General features: G+C 41.8%; 1 protein-coding gene across 2 annotated transcripts in view; it reads left to right on the top strand.

Moving 5' to 3' along the window:
* The window catches only part of LOC111866873 (atrial natriuretic peptide-converting enzyme), a 73741-nt gene continuing 53621 nt past the window's right edge, over nucleotides 1-20120 (top strand). For both annotated transcript variants that reach the window (XM_033752447.1, XM_023856209.2), the window contains exon 1: nucleotides 1-444. In XM_033752447.1, the coding sequence (XP_033608338.1) occupies nucleotides 418-444 (27 nt within the window). In that variant the 5' untranslated portion in view covers nucleotides 1-417. The remainder of the gene's footprint in view (nucleotides 445-20120) is intronic.

Below are 20120 nucleotides of genomic sequence, written 5' to 3'. Positions count from 1 at the left end.
AGCAGTTCACCTCACAGTTACCTGAGGGCGTAACATTTATGCAGGCCTTCGGTTTGCACTTTGATACCAGTTTAAATCAGCGAGCATTTGTGCCTGTAAAATTCAGTATTCTGCCTTTTATAGTTAGCTGGTTCAGTTGTTTTGAACCAATCTTCTCAGTAATATAGTGTGATACATCTTCCAGTGCAACAGAAAACATTTTTGCGAGACATTGCTAGTCTGTTGTTTAGATGTAGTTATTTCAAGTGTGTGAAATTGGTCCTATATATGAGGCAATAAAAGAGGTTAAGAACGCCCTTTCAACTATATATGAATCTCACGTCTAGAAATTGTGCTGCTGTTTCCATAAAGTACAAGTCTTCTGCTACCGGTGTGTAATTCAATTACATCATCAAGTCCTCCGATAAATCCAGTATCATGAGAATGAACCGACCGATCATCTTGGTAAGTACTGTTAAACAACATGTAACATTTTAGAGTTTATAATATACTGCGACAGACATAGAGCTAGTAATTGTTATTCAGTTATTACAATAGGAGCTACAACGTAAAATTGTTAGCCTGATATATACGCAGTCAAACTGTGGCTCGCGATCCACATGCGTTTTTTAACCGCTTGAGCGTCTGGGGAAGGAAAATATTAGTCAATTCCTTTTTATTGTTAAGTGGATTAGATATATAAACTGCTGCATGGAAAGCATGTACTTAAACTTTTGTGCAATCCAATCCATAATTGTTTCCTTTCTACAGAACTTTTGAAAAATAAAGTATGCTGCTTCGACTTTCAGTAATTTTGCCCACACCTGGTGTTAAATAATAGGTATATGATAGTAAAGTAAGGGCAGATCTTTACGATAATTAGTTGGGCTCTCACTAAGGAATTTTTGTTCTTATATTTCGATGTTTTGAAGCCATTTACAAATACCGTCATGTTACGTTTTAAAAATATGTTTATGTGTTTTAAGCATGAGTTTTTAGTACTCTAACGAATTCTAATTAAGTGACAGGTTAATTTATGTAATTTATTTTTCCTCCGACTCTACGTTATGTTTATATTTTATGTGGTGAACGTAAACAAAACACATTATGATACAAATATTTGACGGTGGACGAAATGTATGTTAAATAATACCGGTATATGGTCGCCGTATTGCAAAATTGTACAAAGGAAGAATTCTTACAGATTAAGTTAAAATGCATATCTACGAGTAATAACATTGTATGAGATAGAATAATATATCAGATCGTTTCCTTTTTTCTATATTAATGTACCAGATGTGTTTCACTTAAGTTATATATAAGCATACTCTACTGGAGGTAAATAGTTTAATTGTGGTATATCTGCTTACTCAACATTTTCATCGTAAAGCATAATTTTCTTTTAAGCTTTGAATGTTGTTGCCGCATATTCAAACCTATTTACTTCTAATTATATTTATATTTAAGATTTGATATCTTCAAGGCTTACCTTACCTAATTGAGCACTACGTCATGAAGACGTATGGGAGAGTGAATATATAGATCCACATTTTCTTGGCCTCGGCACTAGTTGGAGGTGAGTGGTCATCTTCACGCCTCAGCCTCTTTAACCCCGGGGAAGATCCCCCGGTACCCATTGTATGGGAGGCTTTGTAGGCCCCCAGAGGCGGTTTGGACAGCGTGGAGAGGAGAAAATTCTTGACCCTACCGGGACTCGAATTCCGACCTCTGGTCGTCCAGCCCGTAACCAGTCGCTATACCGGCTGCGCTATCCAGGCTCCCGATCTGACTGACTGTTAAATTGCTACTGGTCCATTTCAGCAGATGAATGATTTGGAAGAAAGCGAAGCGATCGTGGATTAATCGAGGGGCTCTCCTGGCTTTTGTTTGGATTGACTGAGGAGAAATGCAAAAACTGCACGATAACTTGTGTTTCTCCTGATTCGAAGAACACAACTCCAGAATATGTATCAGGGTTACCACTACGAAAATGGATTTTTTTTTTCTTTTAATTAACCGCGTGTGCAGCTAGTCTGAACTTTTGGCGCGTGAATATCGAGAGAAACGAGGAATGAAAAACTTAACAGATCTCGATTGAAATTTATGTACAACTTAACTTCACGTTGAAGTAGTCTCTTCCACTGTTGATTAATGTTACCGGCCTATTGTTTTGGAAAAACATGGCTTGTCTCAAACTGAAGGAACATGAATACCACAGCTGCTCTTACCGCTAAGGTGATTATGAAAACACTCCACTTCTCTGGACACGAACTGTGTTTGCATTACCGGTTTGAACCCCGTTGCTGCGCGCAAGAGAATGATGAAGCAGACAAGGGCCACCTGTCCGACAGTGTTCCATCACATCTGCTTTGGATTAAGGAAGCTCTAAAAAGAAGGATAACTGGACTTAAACAATTCGAATTTCCCAATTTCAGGTTAAAGTGTTTTCATGTAAAGAAAAATCGTTTCATCCCGCCTACAAAAAAATGGAAAACATTCAAAGATTGTTAAACATGGGAAAAGATAAAATATAAACTAACTCAACTGATGTCATGGAGCTGAGCCCTTCTGAGAAGCCGTAAATTCTGCAGCTATTCAAGAAATTCCCAACATTTTATTGAACTCGAAGGTTCATTACCGTGTTCACAAGAGCCCTCCACTGGTCCCTGTCTTCAGCCATATCAATTCAGTCCATACCATTCCTTTATAATATTATCCATCCCGACGTCTTGGTCTTCATAGTGGTCTCTTTCCTTCTGGCATTCTCACCAATATCCTATATGGACTCATCTTCGACCCCATTCGTGCTACATTCCATGCCAATCTCATCCTCCTTGAAGGACAAAATATGTTTCTTTAATTAAGATATCTACATTTTTAATTTTGAGGAAACTTTTAGCCTAAATTTGTTGAAATTACTAAAAGCATTTTAATTTAATTATTTTAATGAAGACCGAAAAATTAAGAAATATTTTCTGGGGTACTGTATTCCGAGATGTACCGTAAGCAACCCAGAAGAAACTAGAACTAAACTTGCTGTTGCTTCGGTTGCGCCTTTTTTTGCCTGCAGTATTCCTCGACCCTGAAGATGGAGGCAATGTTACCTCCGAAACATGCCAGAAAGTACTTTACGTAGTGAAGGCTGTCTCAGATCCAACTCAATGAATTTACTTTTGTAAAACTAAGGACAGGATTAGTGAATTGTTAAATGGTATACACATTGCAGTAAAAGGTAAAGTTTTCCACGTGCTTAATTCATCAAGCACAATGTCATGAAGACCCCAGAGCCGTTCTGGATACTGTGATATAGAAAACATCTAACCCCTCTCGGGACTGGAACCTCGGTCGTTCAGCCCGCAGCTATACCACTAAGATCTCCTGACTCGAAAAGGAACATGTAGGTAGTTGAGGGCCGCTCCATAGCTCAGGCGGTTAGTCGCCGGATTTCCACCGCGGCGGCCCGGGTTCGAGCCAGGGTCAGGTCATATGGGATTTGTGGTGGACAAAGTGGCACTGGGGCAGGTTTTTTCCCAGTACTTTGGTTTCCCGTGCCAATTCTCATTCCACCAATTGCTCCACAATCATCATCTTCTATCATCAAAGGCTGGTACAATAGTCCAGTTAGTGGTCGACGTACCAAGTGGACTCGGGCTCATCACATCTACNACAAAACAAACTCCATGGTTTTGGTCAGCAAGCGAACTATACCGACCGAGCGACCGCCGCTTGTCGGCGAAGTTGATGCCAACTTTAACGGATATAGAGTGTCGCGTGGTCAGCGTAACGAATCCCCACGGCCGTTAATGTCGGTTTTCTAGACCGGAGCCGCCATTTCCTTGAAATATCTCCTCAGTTATCCTCACGAGGCTGAGTGGACCCCATTCCAGACCCACTACTCCTCAGAAAATCTGGTAGCCCCGGGAATCGAACCCGGACCCCTAGATCTGTAGCCACAGAGGCGGTCTCTCATCACATCTAAGAAACTAAAATAAAAATGTAGCTTATGTCCCTGCCAAAATTAGAACCGAAAGCCTCCAGGATACAGGTATAGAACTTAACCGCTGTGTCAGACTGCTCAGTGGGTTTGTTATGAGTCAAGAATGAGACAATGAAGCAGAGAGATAGATTTAATGAGCCAGTTAACAATGAGATAACGGTCGGTCTATGCATCTGAGGTTCGGTTTTTGCAGGTCGAATGGTTCGTTATTTTCTCCTTTCTCGTTGTGGCCGAGAATGATAGCGAGGATAAATTCTGCGGCCTTTGGAGTCCATACTCTCTGATGCGTTTCAGCATGCCGGGTGTCATAATCAGATTCTTACGTCATATAAACACTGCATTGTTTCCTGAGCGGTCACACTTCATTCTGAATGTCTATGGAGTGCATGCAAACAAAGGGAGGCAGGTGTCAGAACAAGTTAAAAGCGTGGTTGAATAGTTATATCCTCTTAGGTATAACACTCTGTAGTCCGTTGAAAGTCAACCGACGTTTCGGGGGAACATTGTGACGTGATAAAGTGTGGCTATAGACGGGTTTTGTATTGATGACTCGATTTATTGCACGTGACTACACTTTTTCCCCCCCTTGGCACTACAGCTCCAGTGGGCCTACGCCTACCTCCATGAACTTCTCCGTTCACTTCGGTTTTTCTAGATCTTACACATACGGTAGGACTCCTTGGGCGAGTGATCAGCTCGTCGCAAGGCCTCTACCTGTAGACAAACACAGAAAAACGCACACAAACATCCATGTCCTGAGTGGGATTCGAACCCACGATCTCGGCTTCCGAGCGAGCGAAGACAGTGCATGCCTTAAACCGCTTTGGCTACCGTGACCGGCTGACTACACTTTACAGTTCCCTATTACACGTACACTAGTGTCCACAATTATGTTTTCGCTGCCGTTGCTTCGTAGCGACTTCCAACAGCAGGCGATTCCCTTCCTCTGTGTTCCAGAACCATCTCCGGCCTCAGCTACCAGCTTCTAACAGCAACAGCTCACAGCGAATGAACCCCAACAGTCCTCTGACTGCAGCTCAAAGTCAAAGTCAAAGTCAAACTCAAAGTCAAATTGCGTCTGAAGGTCAGTCAGTCAGCCAGTCAGTCTTGGTGTTGAGCCTAATCTGGGGCTTATGACCAGATATTTATTACTGTTTGACAGTTACAGTCTTGTTGTTGTGATGCGCCCTATCTGACGAGAGGACGGGTCTGTCTTGCTAACAGGACCTGGCTATAACACCGGGCACGGACCGCGTAGAAAACGTCTATGCCATTATTGCTGTATTCTCTCGTTGCCATGGAAACATACTTTTTTCGCGGAGCCGTTACTTGGCAACGGCTATTGTATTGCTCGTTTCGCGATCGTTGACTAGCAACGAGTCTACAACAACAATGTGGTGCTGGTTTAGGAAAGGACAGAGGAGAAGCTGTACGGGTGTGGTGGAGAGGGAACAGAGAAATATGGGAGAGAAGTCGCATGCCTGGGTCAATCTAAGACATTATTGACGTTATGACAGTATTCCTCTGTTCTGTTGAAGTTCCTAGACCTTTATAACTTTTTAAATAGTGCCTTAAAATGTGTATCGTCTCGTTTACTTTCACTTCTTGCAGATAGACATTGTGTTAGCATAAACAGTAAATTTCTTTTTGACCTCGTGCCAGAGGTTAGAGTGTGACAGGATAAAAAGAGAGCCAGTCGAAACAGATGGTACCGGAACCGAGACCATGTTCTGGGATCTACAAGACACGATACAGCTATCCCTGTAACAGGCCGTAGAGGCCCATAGAGTTGTGAGACTTCCAGGCTATCACATTTTCCAGACAATCGGCTCACACCTAACGGTGAGTTTAAGTAAATCTATCCCTATAATAGGCCATGGAGGCCCTTAGGGTTGTGAGACTTCGAGGCTCCCACATTTTCTAAACAATCGACTCAGAGATAGCGGTAAAGTTGTCAGCCTTACGCTCCGGCCGCCCTTTACCACCAGGAAGATACCTGGTACTCATTTCTGTTAGAGACTGATTCGATCCCAGGGTCATAGGTCGGCTGGAAGGATTAGACCAATTGAAAAATGTAGTGACCTCATAGGGAATCTAACCCGCGACCTTCCGGCATGTAGTGCCTCAACCAATTAGAGATCCGGGTACGTTACAGGAATGAATTATGTTGCGATCCTTGAGGGTTCGTGCGCCACGGTTTTAGAGCAGGTCCGGTCAACTTGTACTGAAAGGTTAGGACAGGAACAAGCCACGATGCTGCACAGACCTGCACTGCTTACTGTTTTGAATGTAGGGCCACGTTCAAGCCATGTGAACATCTTTTTGTTCTTACTTAATGCCAACCGCTTTCACATTCCCGAAGGATTTGTTATCTATTTTTTTACGTTTCTCCTCTGTCAACAACTGTACATCATCCGAGATGCTATTCATTCTCTTATTTAATAGACGTTTCAGAGGAATTAATATGTAGGAGTAGTTAAATTTTATTAATAGTGGTATGCTCATTATGTCTCTCTTTTTTTTTTTGTTTACTTACTCGATGTTATTATTATATCTGATATTCTGTCGTCTATGAGTGTTAATATTCTGCTCTGCTGGCAGGCGACGCCATGCAGTTTGGTAGATATATACCGAAAGTTTTGAAATAAACTTCTTCCTCATGCTGCAAGGCAGATGGGGGCAGGATTGATATAACGGGTGCCCCCGAAACGTCGGTACCTATATTCCAAACTACGTATCACATCACCTGCGATCGGAATCTAGGCGATATGTTTGTGAATTATAAATTTGATGTTCTTCCCCCCCCCCTTTAGCTCTACAGCTCCAATATGGGTTTCGGCCTACCTTCATGAAACTCTCCGTTTCACTTCGGTTTACTAGATCTTAAGACATTTGGAAGGACTCCTTGGGCGGGTGATCAGCTCGTCTCAAAGCCTCTATCTGTACACAAACACAGAAACACACACAAACATTAAACATCCATGCCCTGAGTGGGATTCGAACACACGATACCGCCTTTCGACCGAGCGAAGACAGTACCACTCGGCTACCGTGACCGGCTTTGATGTTTTTACTATGGTAGAAATTAGTGCCTTCTGGGATAAATTGATACTAACGTTTCGGAAGAACCTACTGGCACAATCTTTAGGGTAACACAAGGGGTATAAGAAGTTTGAGGGACAATTTTATACAAAACATACGTGTACATGGTTATCTACCAGATGACATGGTTTCGTTGGACTGAATTTTCGGACTGTAGAAGGGAATTGTCGTGGCATATTTTAAAGTTTCTGTCACAGAATTTCCTTAATGGATCTAGGTAAGGTATGAAATAATTCATTAATGACAACTGAAAACTGGTAGAAATTTCGAACCCGGACCCCTCCGAGCGCGACACGGCAGTGCCATTCACTACCCCTCTATTTCAAATCTCCTGTTCTGTGTTAACGAATATTGAAAGATGCCGGATTAAGCAGGTAGATTTCGGATTTCTCATTCTTTTCTTATGTGCAGCTCTGTACGTATTGATCTGTTCCTACTTCCTTACCTTTCTGATATGTTTCGGCATATCCACATCGCAATGCAACAGACATCTGAATGACAACATTGTAAATTGTTCTTTCAGGAATATGGTTAACGATTTTTGTTTGTTTGTTTATGAATGTGAACGAGGAGCTTCATGACTTGTACTCTTCTCCAAGTATAATTAGAATGATCAAGTCAAGGAGGATGAGGTGGGCAGAGTATGTAGCACGAATGGGGGAGACGAGGAATGCATATAGGATATTGGTGGGAAAGCCAGAAGGAAAGAGACCACTTGGAAGACCAAGGCGTGAGTGGGTGAACAAAATTAGAATGGATCTTAGAGAAACAGGATGGGATGATATGGATTGGATAGATCTGGCTGTGGATAGGGACCAGTGGAGGGCTCTTGTGAACACGGTTATGAACCTTCGGGTTCCATAAAATGCTGGGATGTTCTTCAGTAGCTGCAGAATTGGCGGCTCTTCAAAAAGGGCTCAGCTCCGTGAGTAAGTTAGTTTATGAATATGATCACTGAAAATCTTCGTTGATGAATATACCGAAGGAGAAATTTTTGTAACGTAAGGTAAAAGTAAAGTTACCACTGGACGTAATTAATTAAACACCACTGCCGTGTAGACTTAGAGGAGAGTAGAGGTATATGAAGAAAGTCGTCTTCTGGGTTTTGGCGCCGTGTATTCTTCGTTTTGGCCGACGTTTCGGAGGAACGTATCGTCTCCATATTCAGAGCAGGTGAATGGCTTGTGAATGCAGAAAGCAGTAGCTGTAATGATTAGGAAGTGAAAGGCGCTTCTTTGTTCTTTATTGATGACTGTGGCCACTGAAGATTCTCCACTGATGACTGTGGCCCTATAAAATTCTTTATTGATGGCTGTGGCTACAGAAAATTCTCCATTGATGACTGTGCCCCTAGAAAATTCTTTATTGATGACTGTGGCCACTGAAGATTCTCCACTGATGACTGTGGTCCTATAAAATTCTTTATTGATAACTGTGGCTACAGAAAATTTTCGTTCGTGGATTTGGTCTACAACAAATTTTAATTCACGAATGTGGCTATTGAATATTCTTCATTCAGCAATGCGGAGGAGGAAGGGAGAAGAAGGAAAGGAAAAGAAAGAAGGAATGGAAGAAATCCCGATGCAAATACTCGAAAGTCTGACCTTCTCATGATGTGTACTTTCTTCGGGGCGGGCTCAGAACCATTGTCCTGTCACATCTCACTTCGCCCATCAGTCTCCTGTGGCACTGTGGCACTTGGTCCATCAGCACGGACAACCGGACCTCCATTTTTCCCTTCCTACTTTTCAATCGACCTAATCCTTCCAGCCGCACTATGGCCCTGGGGTCGATTCAGCCTCTAACAGAAATGAGTACCAGGAATCTTCCATGATCCGATGTCAGTAATGTTATCAGCATTACACCCCGGCATCCCTTTACCCCCCAGGCAGGTTCCTGGTACCCATTTCTGTTAGAGACAGAGAAGACCCCAGGGCCATAATGCAGCTGGAATAATTAAATAAATTGAAAAAAAAATCCACCTCATCGGGACTCGAACTTGCGACCTTCCAGCTTGTAGCATAGTGCCCAACTACACTACCGCGTGCCCCCGTTCTTGTAGGTAAAGATAAGGTAAATTTGTTCGTATGCTTAATTTAATTAATTACCCCACCACGAAGAGTTGTTCCTTTCTGTTATGGCTGTACAGCCCTTTGTTAGGCCTTGCCGCTTTTTTCAGTTTCTTGATCCTATACACAGTCGGTAGGGCTCCTTGGACGGGAGATCATCCCGTCGTAAGGCCGCTGTCTACACACAGAATAACACACACAGACATCAATATCTTTGGTGGGATTCGAACCCACGATCCGAGCGTTCGAGCGGGCGAAGACAGTACATGCCGCAGACCGCGCGGCTACTGTGACCGGCAATATATAAGAATAATATATAAGAATTCAGTCCGTACCTCACAGGAAACAGATCCGAACCCACGATCCCAGCGTTCGAGCGGGCGAAGACAGTTCATGCCTTAGACCACGCAGACACGCAGTAATATTACAGACATTAAGTAAGAGAGCTGGTTGAAAGTGGGTATGAACTTAATGTCACTGGATGTCCTCACGTGACACTCTTACGAACATGGCTGTGGTGCGAAGTTATAAGCTGAAGAAACCGTTTTTGCCTTGATTACTGGTTATGCAGATTTCTGTGTGTAAAGATGTTCGAGAAGTAGGCGAATTTTATTATAGCATACGAAAATTAAAAACAGCAACATGGCGGTCACGAAAAAACATTTTCATTCCATGAGATTTACTGACTAATCATTGTGACATACTCGTGTCTGCATATGTTTCGCGGGTATCTACGTGTAATAAGACTGGGATATAAAACCTACACCCTAAAATACTTCGGAACCTTAAAAAAGGCTACGAAATTCTCCATCAGTTAAAATGATAAACTACCATGGAATAAAAAATGAAAGTGATTGCTTCTCAGCATGCAATGGGTTAACACACGGAACTTGAAATACAATGCACTTCCCAGTACAAATTACCCCGTGTTTTGCGTTCCTTCGGACACCTTTGTAAAGATTCGTGACCGAAGGAAGCAAATTGCTAAATCCCATAGTGTTTTGTAATTGATTGGACGTGGTAGTGTTCAAATAAGCGTAACCGAGATAGATGCGCTTGAAGTACTTGCATTGTCTTCCAATCAGAGCTTGGAGCATGGGTTCTGACATTTTGGATAGGATAGGAGGGACTTGGCCTTAGGGACAGATAGTTCAATACGCAAAGTTCAGAAGAGTCCTTGACATGTTCAACTAAATCTGTCGGGTCTCAGAGAATTAAGTGATTTAGTGGAGCGTAAAACTGTCCATCACTCTCATCAGGAGCTGAACCCTTCTTGAGAAGCTGCCAATTCTGCAGCTACTCAAGAATTCCCCTGCATTTTATGGAACCCGATGGTTCATTACCGTGTTTACAAGAGCCCTCCACTGGTCCCTATCCTGAGCCAGATCAATCCAATCCATACCATCCCGATCCTATCTCTCTAAGATCAATTGTAATATTATCCACCCACCTACGTCTTGGTCTTCCTACCAATATCCTATATGGATTCCTCTCCTCCCCAATTCGTGCTACATGCCTTGCCCACCTCATCCTCCTTTATTTGACCATTCTATTTATACTTGGAGAAGAGTACATGTTATGAAGCTCCTCATTACACACTTTTCTCCAACCTCTGGATCTGTAGGTACGAACTCTGACCACTAGACCATAGAGGCGGTCGGGGTTCACCCAGCCTCATTTCTAAATATTCCCGGGGGGGCGCTTTCACTTTTGGTAAAGCGGCTGGCCCTTGAAGCTGACCACTCACATCCATCTAGTGCTGAAGGATGGTGGAGCTATACCTTTACTCCCCTATACATCTTAATGGCGTATTGCTTAAGTAATTAAGCACAGAGAGAACATTTTATATTATTCTAAGGACATGGTTTGAATGAGCAATCAGCTCACCTTAGTGTAATGCGAAGTCACACGGGAAAGGAAAAGTCCGGTTGCATCTCTCCTCGAACCCAGGGTCAGTAGGTATGAAGTCCCGCCCTGACGAATGATGAGAGTAAACCAAAACAGTCGTGACAAAGGGAAGACTAAAGGTAAAAGTGGTCTGGTGTTTGGAATTCGAGTGGAGTGAGAGGGGTGTTGGAGGAATGAAAGGTCACGTAGGTGTGTAATATATTTTTACTATATAAACTCACCGTGACAAAGCTGGTATTGGAATTTACAGGGCGTCACCAAAGAATATCTGTCTATTGTACGCTTTCATAACGATAGTAGCTTCGCCCAGTACATAAACGCAAATTATAATGACCCTAATTATTATTATATCCTGCACCTTCGCATACCGTTGAATCAGCATATTTATTCATGACGAGATAATCTTTAGATCACGTGGCTACACGCACGTGTAGCAAGCAGAAGAGAAGTTATGAGAATTTGAGAGTCATAGGAAAGTAAAGGTTATTTGTTTTGGAGTAGATTGTACTCTCTTCTTCTCTGGGAGCAGAAGAAAAGTATGCATATAGCGAAGGAGCCCATGATGAATAGTAAATGTGTTCCAAAATATTAATGGTCACTCCACTGGAATGTAGCGTAACATGTTATATTAAAATGTCCTTATATCATAACCCCCTAAAATATATGAAAATAATATAATATAATATAATAAATATATTAATGTATCGATATTTATTATGCAGGTCTATACAGTAAACCCTTGATAATTGGAATTAACTGGGGCGAAGGACATCCGGATTAGTGAAGCAAATAGCAGCCCTACAAGACTAAAACTTAGAAGAAAAATAAATGGAAAAATTAATAATATAAGTAGTGCTGATGGAAATAAATAACAAAAATATCATTGTAGGGCGTTTATTTAAAAATATATATATATAAAAGACAGTATATTTATTTATCTATAGAAAAATCAGAAGTTTTACTTGTTTCTGGACGTAATAATGCAGGTTTGAAGAAACGGTGAAGTTTTATCTTAACAGACAAGTGACTCATCTGCCTTCCTAAATGTCACGTGTCTTTTAAACTGTGTGCTCAACTGTGAAGAGCATTTTTTTTATTTTTTCTATTTCGATCCGGATTATCCGACATCCACATTAACTGTAACCGGATTAGCGACGGTTTTCTATATTCAATATCATTTATATATTCACCCGTCAAGCGCAGTGGTAACTATATATACCCTTACTCATGGAGCTGACCCCTTCTTGAGAAGCCGCCAATTGTGCAGCTACTCAAGAACTTCTCATCATGTTATGGAACCCGAAGGTTCATTACCGTGTTCACAAGAGCCCTCCACAAGTTCCTATCCTAAGCCAGATCTATCCAATCCATGCCATCCCATCCTATATCTCTAAGATTCATTTTAATATTGTCCACCCACCTACGATTTTGTCTTCCCAGTGGTCTCCTTCCTTCCGGGTTTCCTACCAATATCCTATATGCATTTCTCCTCTCCTCTATTCTTGCTACATGCCCTGCCCATCTCATCATCCTTGACTTGATAAGTATATATACCATCAGCTTAAATATTAAAAATGCTCTAATGTAAATATTATTTCTTTAAATAGTAATAGCTGGTCGGTCTGTGTAATAGAGGTGCAGTATATTTTCCTTAAGGTAGGAACTGAATTTACAAGTATTACTTATATGATCAGGCGTCAGAGCATTAGTGACCGAAGTCCACAAACAGACGGAACGAACTTCGTAAAACAGTGACATTTCTATACAAACAGATGTCCATCTCCATCAATTCTTGTAAAGTAAATGTTAAAGAAACATAATTTTACATTATCGGTACTGAATATGTTAATTTAAACAGAATAAACCAGTATAGCTCAGTCGTTATAACTTCTAGGCTAAGGGCTGGGCTATGGAGGGGTCGGGGTTCGATTCTCGGCAATATAAAGAGATTCGTGCTTTTCTTCACAGCGTCCAGACTAGGCACCGTTGACTCGACACAGTTTAATTTAAATAAATATTGTCGGAATTTTCCAGTCTATAAAACCGAGTTTAACGGCTGTGAGGATCCGTTACGCTGACCACGCGACACCCTCTATCCGCAAAAGTTGGCACTAACTTCGCCGACAAGCGGCGGTCGCTCGGTCGGTATAGTTCGCTTGCGGACTACAGGCCACGGAGTTTTTATTTTTTTATTGTCGAACTTTACGAGTCCAGTTCGCGTTCATACGCTCATGTTTCGTAGTTTGAACACTGGAGGGCAGATATTCGTGTCGATATATATAGAGAGAATTATGTTTGAATTTTGGACGGCCTTTATATAATTTATACATTTCAGAAATCGTCGTTAAACTAAGAGACAAAACTGTCTTGGAAACACCAACGTAATGCATTTCCCTTTTCGTAAAGCAAACTCATCAGTTATTTCTGACTTGTTGCCATGACAACAAAATAACAGTCTCACATTCTTCCATGTTATTCAGCGGTGTCTAATAGATACATCGTATTACACTTAAAAACAGTGAGATAAATAGAAATGAGGCTCAAGATCACTGTCTGTTGGGGGTTCTTTTATCATCTTGATGACCTATTTCTAATCATGTGTGCAGAACAGAGTCAAGGTTTGAACTCACACAATATATAACAGCTTACAACGTATGTATTTGGTGTGTTCAGAAAGGTCAGGTTTAAAAAACACGAGTCATGAATGCCAGTATGATTTTTTTTGCGATATTTGAAGTACACAGATAATGTAGAATTTTACATTCCAGTGAATGTGCTTGTGATTCGAAGTAAGTGCATACTGCACAGTTCGTATTAACAGTTAACAGTTACTCAGATGGTAAAAATTGTCCTGCCTTCATTTATCTAACTGACTCCATGGATCTGGGCCCTTCTTTACAAGCTACCAGTCACTCAGCTACTCAAAAATTTCCCAACATTTTATGGAACCCAAAGTTTCATTATCGTGTTTAAAAGAGCCCTCCACTAGTCCATATTCTGAGCCGGATAAATCCAATTCACACCACCCCATCCTATGTTCTTTTAAGATTTTTTAGTGTGTAGAAATGTTGTTATGCAACGATCGCGAGATAGTTATACCAGAGCCATTTCTAGGCAACGGCTCAGTAACCACGTTCCCGCAGCAACAGACACGAACCAACAATTGTACAATAAGAGAGGAACTGTTTTATCTGTGTTGTCCATGTACGAAGGGTTATAAGCGAGGCGAAGTTTAAGAATTTAGTTCATAAGAGACAAACCCATCTTCTCGTCAGAGATGATGTTACGTAAGGACTCTGACCATTCAGTTGGAAAATAAATCTCTGGTGGTGGGTCTCAAGGGGCTTGACGTCAAGACGAACTAAATAACTTACTAATAAACCTCCAGTAGTAACATTTTTTTTTATTAAAACCGTCACACCAAAACTAAATTGAGGTCAGTGCCAAGTATGGCTCTGCTACATGAGCCGCGCCATAGCTCAAGCGGTTAGTCACTGGCTTCCCACCGCGGCATCCCGGGTTCGATACCGAGTCTGGTCAAGTGGGATTTGTGGTGGACAAAGTGGCGCTGGGGCAGGTTTTCTCCGAGTACTTCGGTTCCCCTGCCAATCTTCATTCCACCAATTGCTCCACAGTCACCCTCACCTATCATCTGGGGCTGGTACAATAGGCCAGAAGTGGCCGCAGTACAAGGGACTTAGTCCCACCCCACTAGCAATAAAGAAATCTCCGGAACACAAGTTCAGAGTTTTAGCGTTAGACCAATTTACCCGTTAAGCACAGGAGCTTTGATCGGTGAGTGTCACGTCACGTGATGGATGATTCATGAGAACGGAATAGATGGATAGACGCCCCAAAAGCCCGTAAAGTCTGAGTGCTTTGCTGTAGTGTTTGCGTGGTTGTCGAAGTGCTGGTGACCTCTTATCAGATCACACTGAACACTTTTTTCGAACCTCGGAGTCGTAGTTGTAGGGGTGTTGCCCTCAGTGAACTTCTTGTAACACAGGGCAAGAATCTCTGTTCGTGTTTGACGTATTGTATGTCATAAACAAGGAGTTCTGGAGACCTAATCGTTTACTTCCCTTTGATACGACACGAACCGCATAGAAAACGACGCGTCCTACGCGTTGTTGCGGGAACGTGTTTATCGAACTATTACCTAGCAACGGTAAGGGATATACAGATGTACCCACACACACACGACACGGATCTTACAGTAAACAGTACTTCCAACAGTTATTTTATTGTTGCGTGTGTTCGTTGCCACGGGAACGTGTCCACCAAGCCGTTGCCTAGAAACGATATAATGGGATACAGACACAGACTAATGTGAGGGATTTACGAAGCATGCCATTGAGATGGGTTCAGCTGCCATGAAATACGTACAAAGTTTCATACAGATTGGTTCACGCATTCAAAAGTTAATGAGCGGGGCGTATTCAGGGACACACACACACACACACAGACGCAAGACAGAGAAACACACAGAAAGTCTACGTTAGAAAATTAGGCTAAAAACAAGTTCTGGGAAGAGCTATTCCGCTACATTACTTGATATGACACGGGGCGCATAAAAAACAAAGTGTACATTTTTTTCTACTGTTGCGTTTGTGTTCGTTGCCACGGTAACATTTTTACGGAGCCATTGCCTAGCAGCGATAGGGGAATACACACACAGAAATACAGACTAATGGGAGGCTTTTATGAAGTAACCCATTATGATGAGCCAGATACCATGATGTATATACCGAATTTCATCAAGATTTGTATGTTCAATTGAAAAAAAAAATACTGGTCGTGAGTCTCAAGCGGCTTGTCGCCGAGACGAATTGATTGGCGGTAAACTGCCAGCAGTAAAAAACTCTGACTATGACTCTTGAATTCTTCCCAAGAATTCTTTTTTTTTTCTTTAAATAAAATGAATCTTTTACCGGACGACACGGCTTATATTCCAGAAGAAAATATTCTTCATCGTTGTGAGAACCACAAATTCTCTGCTGTCATATATTCGAAAGGAAAATATCCTGATATCATAACGCCAATTGTTTTCACTACGGGTAGTAGGCGACATGCATAACTGTTACGAAGAGTTTTTCGCTCTGTTTGCTAGAGGCCTCAGCCCTTTTTTTCCTTCTCTTTGAAACGTCTAGCACACGAGCCGAGCACGTGGTCTCAGTCGTCATGCGAGCGAATGTATTATCGGCAACGTGACTACTGTGTTTTCACTGACCGCGAGATGGAACACTCACCCGCGTTGACCTGTTACGCAAGAGTCCCCTCACACGTTATAATGCTTCTGGTGGATATTCCTGAGATTTAGGCGGCTGCAGTTTAAATGCGCGGCTGGCACCGGGCTCCCGTGTTCGTGCAGTGACGTCTTCGCATCCTACCCATTGCCTAATGCGAGAACTAGTACAAGAACTACGGAAACCCTTCACAATAAAATTAACCCTGAAGATAACAACTGTAAGGTTTGTCGAAACTGAACAAAATTCAACATTTGACGCAGCATTTTCCCGAAAGCGAAACTTAAAACAATTTTTGATATGATATTGTTACGTGTTAGTGACTAGACGCGGGGTTTGGATCGGTAATTGGATTTAATGAACACTTGTAACTCCTAAATACAAATAGTTTTAACAATCTCTCTCATATACAGACCTCATAGACCAGTACAACTATTACACACACACACAAATTCTTCTGCTTGTTCATTAGTCGTTGTTACGTAATGGCTACTAACAAAGCATCTGAAGACTAAAAGCGTTCTTCTAATAACTGAATTTCGAATAGCGGACTTCTTTCCAGTTCAGTAAATTTCTGCTGGTCCTCGCCAGCACAGTGATCCTTGGTTTCGGGTTCCGTTGTGACCTATGACTATCTAGATGTCCCGGGTTCGATTCCCGGTACTACTAGATTTTCTGAGAAGTAGTGGGTCTGGAACGGGGTGTTTGAGCACCGGGTGCTGAAGAGAATATTTGGACCGAAGAGAGATGAAGTGACAGGATGTTGGAGAAAACTGCATAATGAGGAGATTCATAACTTGTCCTCTTCTCCAAGTATAATTAGAATGATCAAGTCAAGGAGGATGAGATAGGCAGGGCATGTAGCACGAATGGGGGAAAAGCGGAATGCATATAGGATATTTGTGGGAAAGGCAGAAGGAAAGAGCCACTGGGAAGATCAAGGAGTAGGTGGGTGGACAATATTAAAATGGATCTTAGAGATATAGGATGGGATGGTATGGATTGGATTGATCTGGCACATGATAGGGACCAGTGGAGGGCTCTTGTGAACACGGTAATGAACCTTCGGGTTCCATAAAATGCTGGGGAATTCTTGAGTAGCTGCAGATTTGGCTTCTCCTCAAGAAGGGTTCAGCTCCACAAGTAAGTAAGTAAGTAAGTAAGTAAGTAAGTAAGTAAGCAAAGGCTGAGAGGGAGTATAAGAAATCCTTTACTTACTTGTGGAGCTGAGCCCTTCTTGAGGAGAAGCCTAATCCTAGTCCGATTGCTCTCGTTATGTGGGGACTCCCTCTATCTCGGTCCCCAGGTCTGATATGGCTCGGCGGGAGCCATGTTGTCTTGTTGATATTTTGGGTCAGGGAGTTTGAATCAAGGGTTTCTCTCTGTTTATTTCTGGATCACTTATTTTTCCTTGAAAGAGATTGTCGCGTGCAGCCGTACAGTCCAAATATTTTATGGAGGCCGCTGAATTTTTGGACTCGTAATTCAATCTTGTCCCCAAAACTGAACAGTTCGTACCTCTGCGTGCAAAAGAAACACTGATTGACATTGTAATAACAGTGATTATTATGACTGACACCGTCTCTTGATAAGTCACCTCTCTCTCTCTGTCTATTAAATATATTAAACACTCGCTAATCCGGTTACAGTTAATTCGGATCGAAATGAAAAAAAAAAGCCGTTCACGGTAGAGTACACAGTTTGAAAGACACAGGGCATTTAGGAAGGCAGATTAGTCACTTGTCTGTTCAGACAAAACTTGACAGTTTGTTCAAACCTGCATTATTACGTTCAGAAAGAAGTACAACTTCTGAGACTTCTATCGATGAATAAATATATTGTCTTTTTATAGTTTTTAAAATATGAAGACTGTACAATTATATTTTTGTTATATATTTTCATCTGCACTAATTATACCATTAAATTTTCCATTTATTCGTCTTCTAAATTTTTGTCTTCTAGGTCTACTTTTGCTTCACTAATCCGGATTGTTGTTTAATCCGAATGACCTCTCCCATCTCCCCAAAATTAACCCGGATTATCTAGGGTTTAGTGTGTACATGTAGATACATATGGGGGCACGCTCTAGCGTAGTTGATTGAGCACTATGCTACAAGCCGGAATGTCGCGAGTTCGATTCCAGATAAGGTGCTGTAATTAGATATTTCAATTGACCTAATCCTTCCAGCCGCACTATGGCCCTAGGGTCGACTCAGCCTCTAACAGGAATGTGTACCAGAAATCTTCCTGAGAGGTAAAGCGCGGCCGGTGCGTAAGGCTAACAACCTCACCGACATCTCTGCGCCGATTTTCTAGAGAATATGGGAACCTCGACGTCTCACAACGCTATGGGCCTCCACGGCCTGTTACTGGGATAGCTTTTAGGTCCCAGAGTATCGGGTTCAATCCCGGTGACTTGGTGTGAGATTAGTAATGAACAGGAACACGTTTTCACAATAATTTTAGCGGTTTCTCCTTCCCAATTATAATTCCTGAATTGCTGCGTACTTCTCTTGTTACCGTTCCCAAAAGTATGCAAAAGCTCTGATCAGGCAACACACTATCATATCATGGATCTTAAAAATGTGGGAGATTCAACTGTAGCCCGGAATTCGGCTGGTTACATGCAAGGAACTGTTTTAAAGATAATACATTTTTTATGCGTGAAGACTTGTATAAGCCTTAGTTCACTCTGTTTCACACGGTAGGAACTTAGAGACATATGTTGNTGGCCGACGTTCCTCCGAAACGTCGGCCAAAACGAAGAATACACGGCGCCTAAACCCAGAAGACGACTTTCTTCATAGTCATCGCCGTGAAAACCTCAAAACTTACATAGACAGATTTTTATTCATAATTTTGCGACTTGTTCTACTATTATTCTTTTAATGAATTTTCGAATGCGGAAATAGTCATAACGTTCACACATTTCTAAATAAGCATAAAAATTCACTTGGTGTTTCATACTGTGTGATACCACGACGCGATAAATTAATAGATAAATTATATCAATATCAATATCAAAATGGATCTTAGAGAGATAGGATTGGATGGATTGGATTGATCTGGCTCAGGTAGGGACCAGTGGAAGGCTCTTGTGGACACGGTAATGAACCTTCGGGTTCCATAAAATCCTGAGAAGTTCTTGAGTAGCTGCACAATTGGCGGTTTCTCAAGAAGTGCTCAGCTCCATGAGTGACTGAGTGAACTGTATTATACTGTTCCCCCTTTCCCCGGCCTTACCGCTACCACATCGTATTTTGGCGGTTGAAGGCATGCAGTATACAACAGCGCTTATTACATAAAGAAAGAATTTACGAAGTCTTCTCACTTAATGGACCAGTAATATGTGCTTTTAAGAACCGGTCCATGTTACGTAAGGACTCACCTCCTGTTCCAATAACCGCAACTTGACTCGCTTTTTGTTGAACAAGATCCTGAAGCGAAAGATGACTCTATAAAAATGAAAATTGTACAAAGTTAATGATTCACTTAACAATTTCAGCCGATTTTCCTTTTCTGAATAAAGAAAGTAAGGTTATGAGACTACCATGCTATTTCCCCTTTTAATTTTTCAGCTACTTGACCAAACTTCACGAAATTTGGTATTGAGTGTATGCTATTGGAAACCGTCACAGAGCTGTGCTTTCTAATATCCTATAATCAGTAACAACAGCATGGCGAATGCGCAAACATGTGAAGTGGGAGCGACACTAGCGCCAGCTGGAATATGTGGAAAGGAGACCAACAACGCATTGTTTACAGAAACTACCTAAAGCGAATGAATGAGGGAGGATGGAGTAATTGACGATTATGCCA

This window comes from Cryptotermes secundus, unplaced genomic scaffold (genome assembly GCF_002891405.2).
Source record: "Cryptotermes secundus unplaced genomic scaffold, Csec_1.0 scaffold673, whole genome shotgun sequence".
NCBI lineage: Eukaryota > Metazoa > Arthropoda > Insecta > Blattodea > Kalotermitidae > Cryptotermes > Cryptotermes secundus.
Note: the sequence above shows the minus strand (reverse complement) of the source record. Positions and strands in the feature narration are given on the sequence as shown.